General features: G+C 51.8%; 1 protein-coding gene across 1 annotated transcript in view; it reads right to left on the bottom strand.

Moving 5' to 3' along the window:
* SERBP1 (SERPINE1 mRNA binding protein 1) overlaps positions 1 to 282 on the bottom strand; it is a 16,561-nt gene extending 16,279 nt beyond the window's left edge. Inside the window, exon 1 of the mRNA XM_010561537.1 lies at positions 3 to 282. Coding sequence (XP_010559839.1) covers positions 3 to 273 — 271 coding nt within the window. The 5' untranslated portion in view covers positions 274 to 282. The remainder of the gene's footprint in view (positions 1 to 2) is intronic.
* Positions 283 to 8,590: the final 8,308 nt, after the last annotated feature.

The following is an 8,590-nucleotide window of genomic DNA, read 5'->3' as shown; positions in this document are numbered from 1 at the left end:
GCCGCCCCCTTGGCTCCCGCCGCCGCCGCTCTCTTTCCTCCGGCTCTCGGCCGCCCGCAGCACCTCGAAGGGGTCGGACTCGTCATCAAAGAGCTGGTCGAAGCGGTTGGTGACGACGCAGCCGAAGCCCTCCTGCAGGTGTCCGGGCATGATGGGCCCCCGTCGGCGGGATCCTCCTCCGATGCTGCCGGGACCCCCCCCGCGCCCTAGCTCGCTGCCGCACAAGATGGCCGGCCCCGAAGAGACCCGCTTCTCTTCCGGCGCCGGGCACATCCGGGCACCTCACCCCCGCGCGGGGCACGACGGGAATGACAGGCGGCCCTCGCCCGCCGCCGCCCGCTCCCGCCCGCCGAACTACAGCTCCCGGCATGCCCCGCGCCGCCATTGTGTGGGGCCGCCGCCATTACCGCCGCCGCCATTATCGCCGCCGCGGGCGGGACCCGGTCGGGTGGGGTCCATCACGGACCCCGGCGGCCGCCTGAGGGGGTTAACCCGGGGGGGGTGCCGAGGGCCCTGGAAGGGGTTTGCCGTCAGCGGTGACATCAGTCCTGACGCCATCAGCCTCTCTTTTTTTTTTTTTTTTTTTAAGCGTCTTTCTGAACTCTAGGCCTGCGTGTCTGGCGGCGGGCGCCATTCGCCCCGCTTCCAGCCCGCTCTCCTCAGGAGCCGGGCGCCTTGCCTGTGGCAAACCTCCTGTCAGGGCCGCGGGGGATCACGGCCCACTCCAAACGGCCCGGCGGCTGCCCTTCGTGGGGAGGGGGGAACCGGTCATCTCAAGGAGATACTGAGGAAAAAAAGTGGGGGAAAAAACAATCCATAGGCTGGTTTTTTGTTTGGTTGGTTTTTTTAACAAATTCCGCTGTTGAAGTGCCACAAACCACCGGGGTGTACCTAGAGCTTATTTAAGGATTAAATAATGCAGGCTGGCTGCAACAGAGTTGCAGTTTTTAATTAGCTGTTAAGACACTTGAAGAGCATGCTGATACGCCTGAGTGAAAGCATGACCCGGTCACCAATTTATGCTTTCATACTTGCATGTATCTGAGTCCACGCACTAATATGCGAAACCGCTGAATACCTCACTCTGTCCTTCTTCACCACCTTGTTGCCTTATACAAATAGGTTAAAAAAAAAATCTGGAAAGCGTGGAATCACAGACAGACATTTTGGGTTTCCCAGCCAGGGGGACAGCCACGTGCGAGCCAGCGCTGCGCTCCCGCTCCGCAGGGTTTGTCCCATGCTGTGGTCGTCACTGCACCCACCATCAGATCCATCACGGACTGGGGGAGAAACACCCTGTGCCTTGTACGTTGAAGGTTAGAAAGGTGATAGTGCCACGGTGTTTGATTTGAAAGGAAGATCGTTCTTACGTCGTGATGGTGAAGATCAGTGCCATGAGTACTCGAAGTACCCCGCACACGGAGGCTGGGCAAGCACAAGCGTGGATGCAGCCCTTCCGTCGAGAGATCGACTTAACGCAGGGACGCGTTGCACTGCTGAAGATACAGAGCGGTTTTGCATTCAAAACCTGTGAATCTGACACTTCTCACTAGCATTAAACTGCATTTTAAAGCATGGCACTGGAGGTAAATGTGTGTGTCGCTGAAGGCAACTTCAGTAGCAGCAGTTTAAGAGAGTTGCTGCTATAACCAAGTAAAGTTACTGTTTCAAAACCTGGCAGATTTACCTTGGTCTTAGTTGTATAATAAAATTTCCTACTTTCATTAACATTTATGCTCATCTAATTAGCAGACACACACAATTAGGAGACAGTATCAAGTGAAGATGGTAAATATTTGCGGTATTAATTAGTCTTTAAAGTTCTGTTTATAGCCAGTGGGAATTATACCGAGAGATTAAAACATATTTAGCGGGCACAGATTTGACATGTCCTTCTAAAACACTCTTCCCTATGCTCCCAGTTTCTATCTTTAAGTAAGTTGTCAGAACTTTTGGTACCTGTTAGTATAATTAACTTTATCCTCAGCAAGGATAGTATTTCTAATATTTGCTTACTCCAAGAAGTTAGGCCACTTTAAATAATTGCCTTAGAAATTAATTTCATTACATTTGCCCAGTCCTCGAATGTACGTTGCCCATAAATTGGAGACTCCACAAACCAATTGGTTTTAAAAAGTAAGTCCACGGTTTAGCTTCTTCTAGATTAGCTGAAAATTGTTTTGGTGGCATTCATTGTTCTTCACAGAATGCTTGTTCAATACCAACTCTTTGTATTTACGTGGCAGATGTTTTCAGGAAAAGCCGTGAACCCATTTCAGCCTCCTGTCCCGTCACACGCACTGAGGCTACATTGCATCACATACATTTTATGAACGAAATACAAATGTTTCTCACTTGGAGCCCTGACGTGCTGCTTGCCAGATGGCACGGACGTCTTCTTGTTTACGAGAGGGCATTTGCTCACAGCAATGGACTTCTCAGTTGCCTCTCTTCAGGGCTTGTTTGCTCAAAGGGAAGTCAGAGCATCTCTTTTGCAAGGATTGTGCATATCCAGCTTCCCTAAGCTATACTGCAAGCTGACATATATTCTGTATTCCAAAATTTTCCAACCGCAGATATGGCATAATAAGTCTTGGGTCACACCTTGACTTAAACACAGACAAAACAGACTCAAAATATTTCAATATAAACTGGGAAATGGATCATCACATGAATACAATCACCAACAACCAGACTTACTCATTCTGTGTAGCAAGAAACGGGAGTTGTAGGGTGCATGGTAGGAAGCTCCGGCTCTTCTCGGGACCATCGCACGCTTTGATGCGCACCGCCTGCTTGCACCTCCGCATTTGCAATAAAGAGGCCCGGCAATTAGCCACACAGGTCAAAAGTCCAAATGATAATGTTGTCCGCCGAATATAATTCACAGTTTTCAGGTAATTCTGGCCATAAGACAACATTTCAATTCATAACATTTAAAAAGGGGGTTTTAAAATTTTTAAACTAACAGGGAGAATTTACACCGAGGGAGAGTCCTAGCGCCTTACCCACGCGAGCGTTGTGCTTCCCCCCGTCAGACGAAGGACCAGCACACCAGGAGAAGTTACCCGGGTTTAAGCCTTATTTGAAAAGCAAACTCATTAATTGGCATGTTCAAATTCATAACTTTTGCCTCACTCGACAGGCGCAGCCTTGCAGGAATTCCAACCTGAATGTTGACATGGCAGCCCTTTCCTCCAGCGTGTTCCTCGGCAGGATTGCAGCCTGCTGTTCTCTCTGGGGAAAAAGAGGAGAAAATGTTTCAGTCAAACCAATGACTTCATAAGCAGCAGAGCCAAAAAGCCTGGCTTCCTACACCTGGGGAGCTCCAGGTGGGTCCCACCATGTTCATCGATACCTTGCAGAGTCTGGAGGAGCATTGCTCCTCTGGAGACCTCCTTTTCCTTCTGGGGCATTGCTCCTCCAGATACTTTGCTTGCCTTCTGGAGGAGCGTTAGCTGAGTCCCTGCCTAGTCATTGTTGCTCTGTTAAATCTGCTTGCTGCTGGCCAACAAATTCAAAGGTGACTGGGGGAATGGCTGAGGCTGACAGCTTTGCACGCACATTGCTTCCTTAGGAAGCTTGGCCGAAAATTCTATTCACGCCACAGGCTGCTGACCATGGATGCAGTTTACTGACAAAGCTCTCCGCTGTGCTGGGACAGTGTGTGCCCCGGCTCCTGGCTAGCACGGCTGCTGCGCGGGAGCATCACACCTCCTCACGTCCTGGCCCGTGCTGGATAAGGACAGAGATCGCGCTGCGGCCGAACGAGGGAAGGACAGATGGCAAGGTCTGGAGCTTTGCTACTCTCCAAATGTCAGCAAAATTTCCTGCCAGAGAAACATTCATGCACGTTCAGCGATGCTGAACTGCAATCCATCCTGAAGATCTGAACCACAGACGACCATTGCCTGGGAATTAAATAGCCAAGGACTATTAACTCAGCACTTCTGCTTCTAACCAAGGATGTAACTTTTACATTACAGCTTCCAAATCACTGAAACCCCACACATTGGTCTCAGGACAGTCATCTCGTTAACGCTGCTTGCTGATGCAGTCATTAGACGCTAGCAGACAGCAAGGGGGTAATTCAAACACACACAGAAGACTTCCAGGAGCTGACATCAAAGACCAGGCAGGCTGATGCAGTTCTTCTGTGTAGCAGAGACTTGTGTTATCATTTCATGCTGGAGTAAAACTAACATTTCCACCACCCAAAGAAGTGGATTGCTGGTGCTATTTATGGCTGGGACACGCAATGCTCCTTGGCCGAAGCCGGCCTATAGATAACCTACCTAAGGAGCCGCTCCTGCACTGCTTACCAAAAGAGGCACGGAGTGCTTTCTGACATGCTACACTCTTATGCTATTTTCAAGCTTTGCCAACAGCTGTCGGCTGCCTGCTTATTAAGCAAGAATAGGAAATGCAGCAAGTTGAGGGCAAGGGGAAAAGAATTAGTTTGGGTCATTGCTCCATTCCCAAGACATGGTTTTTAACTTAAGAACCTTTATAAATCTGTTTTGCCGGTTTTCTCCAGATGCATGTGTTACTTTGCCGTCAGAATGTACAATATACAGACAAGGAGGAGGTTGCTTGGGGGGTTTTTTTGAGATGGATCTTTTCCTAGGCCATAAACAATTCTGTGATTTCTTGTACAGAAAACATTATGTTTGCCTCTGAATAAAGTTATGGCCATGACTTCCAACCAGTAAGAAAAACTTCAGGTATCATGTAATCATTGTATGCCACAGAGAAACGTAGCAACTTCTTGTTCAGTTTGTTCTGGCAATTGTTTCCTTTGGAATTTCAATTTGCTGCATGAAGATACTGACCATTCAAACCGAGATGCTCTACAGCCATCGTACAGCTTTAGCAGAGACAGCTCAGAGTGAAGTGTGATGGATGACCTATTCCCGGCACTTTTTATAAGCAAAGTGTATCAGTGCTGAGGAGTCTGAAGTAGCAGACACTCAGGGAAAGATAGCAAGCAGACTACCTAAAACTGTAACTTTTGCAATGACTTTGCATCACATTGCATTACTAATATAATAATAATATTTTTGCATTACTGATTATTATTGCATTACTAATATAATAATAAAGTACATTGCATTAGCTAAGCAGTACGTAATGCTTGCTGGTGGTTGCTCACAGAGGACTCGTTACTGAGCTGTTTGCACCAGTATAGCTGTGGTCCACGGATCGCTTGTGAGAAGTCCCAGAATTAAGGAGCGCTGGGCAGAAGGGCAGCAGGAATGAGTGGGGGAAGTCAGGCAGAGCACACGAGAAGGTAGACGATCTGCACCACACAGGTTTGTCCTCCCACATATTCTGCTCATTTCAGCACAGCACTAGATGTTTTTTTTCATAGCAGAAAAACCAGCAGTTTCATTATGAGGAGAGCTGTAAACATGTGAATAACAACGGTGCTTCTACGTTAAGTACGTGCACTGAAAAATAAAAAAGCCCAGTACTGCTCTGTGCATTAAAGTGTACAACAGACAAGTGAAGCACATCATGCAGACACAGAACTTCGCTTGTAAATTAAGCCAGACTAATTGAGCTCTGCCTGAACTTTCTTCCCCTGAATCCTAAACAACCTGCCAGGCAAGTGTTCTTCCTTAACAGCAGTCAAGGTAAAATGTATTTTTAACGTAGAAAACCAGCACTGGAACTTTACAGAGCAGGTGGTCAGGTACACCAAACACTGCTTTTATCACCTCTGTGGGGCTTATTTCTGTGAGCTCTCCTCCACGCACCCCGTCCCGGGGCTCCTGAGGCCCTGGTGCTGTGGAAGAGGGGTGCCAGGAGGGGCTGGGGGGATCAAACAGCTCCCTTGGGACCAACCCTGGAGGAGAGGAGGCTTTGCTGCCTTCCTCATCTGAAAAGAGGGAGAAGGAAAAGAGGAGAAAAACAGGTTTCCCCTTCCTAAAAGGCTCAGCAAAGCACAGGGGGGTCTGGGTGCTGCAGGACCAAGGGGAGCCTCTGGCGCCCCAGCACCTGCCACCACCACAGGTTAAATGGCCTCAAGTTGCAGCAAGGGAGATTTAGGTTAGATATTAGGAAAAATTTCTTTACTGAGAGGGTTGTCAGACATTGGAATAGGCTGCCCAGGGAAGTAGTTGAGTCACCATCCCTGGAGGTATTCAAAAAGCGAGTAGATGGGGTACTCCATAACATGGTTTAGTGGGCATGGTTGATGGTTGGACTCGATGATCTTGAAGGTCTTTTCCAACCTTAATGATTCTATGATTCTATGAAATAATGCACTTAGCAGTGCTGCACCGAAAAGCTCAGCCTGAGCATGGAACTGGCACCCCACTTGGCTCGGCTGCTGGCGAGCACCGAGCCCTCCTGCCCGGGCGTCCCCGCTCTTGCAGCAGCCCTCGCCGAGCCACTCCGGCTGCCGCCACCAGCACCCACGGCAGCTCTTCTCAGGGTTATTACTGGGGGAAATTAGAGAGGACAAAAAAAAACGAAGGCGCCTTAGCAAAATGGCCAACAGCCGTGTGCAGCAGCGCTGGGAAGACTGGGACATGCCAAAGTGAAACCCGCTGGGCCGGCCGGTAACTGTCTGGGCAGAAAACTGCTCCTCCCTGCTAGCTAAAACTGCCTCCTGCTTCCATGAGCAGGTTGCCAACTCGGCTGCAGCTGACACAGCCGCTTTCTGCCTGCTGCCAGCTCCCACGTGCTGCCGTCGCGGCTGCCGTGCCAGCACACCGCCCACGGCGCTGCAACGGCAGCTGGATCAGGGCCCCGATCCGGCTGGAAAAAAGCAAAGGCACCATTTTTTTTTCCCTCCGTGTTAAATTTTTTTTTTTTTTTTTTTAAGGCTGGCTGGGTTCACGCTGCAGCCCCGCAATCGGCAGGAAGGGGAATACGTTAAACCACGATTGCAGCCGAGCGCAGGGCAGCCTGCGGTTGCACATTCCTGCGCTTTCAGCAGCAGGTCCCGTGTCAGGAGTTACGTTTCCTCCGCACGTTCCCCGTTGACTTCGATGGGACAGCTCAGCCCTTTGCACCGGCCTCGCTGCTGACACTGACCCACAGCCACCATCTTTGGTTCTGGGGGGGGGGTTCGGGTGCCTGCGGCGTTACACCATCCCCGGGAGGCATTTGGGGACACCAGTGACGGCTGGCACTTCCACGCACATCGAAGGCGCAGAGGAGCCTGGATACCTGGGATAGCCTGCCCTTGTCCCCGCCATCACAGGGACCAGGCTGGACCTGTGCTGTGTGCCTCAGCACCGCATCGCTCCTGTGAACATCCCCTAGAAAACAAACCTAAGCAGCCTGCAACCCGAGGTGTTTCAGAGAAAAGCCATCGGTGTGGCTTTGTACGCCAGCGAGCGAAGCCTGGGGCTGTGTCCTGCCCTGCCTGCATCCCTGCCTGCGTTCTGCCTGTAAGCATGGGCAGCTGGGGCTGGGCTTGGGCCTTTGGGTTCGAGCATCCCGAAATTACAATTTTGGCCAAAGTCCGAGTCCAGAGCCACACTGTGCAAACCGGACGCGTCTTTACAGCAAGCTGACTCGCTGTCCCGTACCCAGAACAGATGGACACTCAAAACCTGGACCGGCACTGTCTGCAGGGCACCAAAAACACCTGGGGTATGACTCTTAGTGTGCCCCATGCTGACACTGCCACCGAGGCTGTCCAGGAGAGCTTCGGCGGGTCCCGGTCCTGCCGGAAAATCGTCCATGAGGATGAAGCCGCGTTCGGCAGCGCCACCTCCGAGCCCCGCCAGTACCAAGCCCAACTCTGTGCCGAAAACCAGCCCGTCCAGTTTGCGCGCCTGGCTCCCAGTCAGATGGACTGCAGGGTGTGGAGGGCGGCCATGGGAGAGCTTGGGCCAGGCTGCTGAGCCGGCAGCTTTGCAGGGACACGGTGGGGCGAGCTGCGAAGCAGGAGCAGGCGAGACCACTCTGAGTCACCCTGCAGCCTCCTCTGCCCGGTGCCGGGACTGCGGACAGGCAGCCTTCGCCATCAGCATCCTCAGCCTGCCCGCTCGCCTTGCTCCCCGGCCAGCGGCTCGGCTTCTCCTTCCCCTCCACCGGCTGCGGGCTGGCTACAGCCGCTCAGTAGAGCCCAGATTTCAGCTGCCGCACAAATAGAAGGGGCCCTTTTGTTTTAGAGAGCACAATGCAGGGTGAGGAGCGAGCATAGGTTTGTTTTGGGGCACGGCCAAAGGAGGGCGAAGCTCAGGAAGACACAGCTTCCCACCTGGCAGCTGCAGGAGGGCAAGGAGCACGAGCGGGATCTGTGAGCCGGCAGCTCGGCCAAGCTCCCCACCGTGCCGGCAGACCCCCCAGCCGCATGGCACCGCAGCATGGCACCGGGCTGATCTGTCCTGAAGCACGGGATGGTCCTTCCCAGGGCCCAAAGGAACCCCAGGCACATCCACTGCCTCCAGAAGTACTTCTGGGCTGACACAGAAATGCAGCCATTCAGAAAAGGGAAATTTCTACCATATCAGGGTATTATTAAAACAATCAGATTTTGCTGCACCTTTAGCGATAATGGTATCGCAGCTGGCTCACTCCTGTTTTACGCTGAGAGCGCTGCAAACCCCAGCCCCCAAGAAGACACCAA

This window comes from Haliaeetus leucocephalus, unplaced genomic scaffold (genome assembly GCF_000737465.1).
Source record: "Haliaeetus leucocephalus isolate CR32 unplaced genomic scaffold, Haliaeetus_leucocephalus-4.0 Scaffold147, whole genome shotgun sequence".
Classification (NCBI taxonomy): Eukaryota; Metazoa; Chordata; class Aves; order Accipitriformes; family Accipitridae; genus Haliaeetus; species Haliaeetus leucocephalus.
This window is presented reverse-complemented; position numbering and strand designations above follow the sequence as displayed.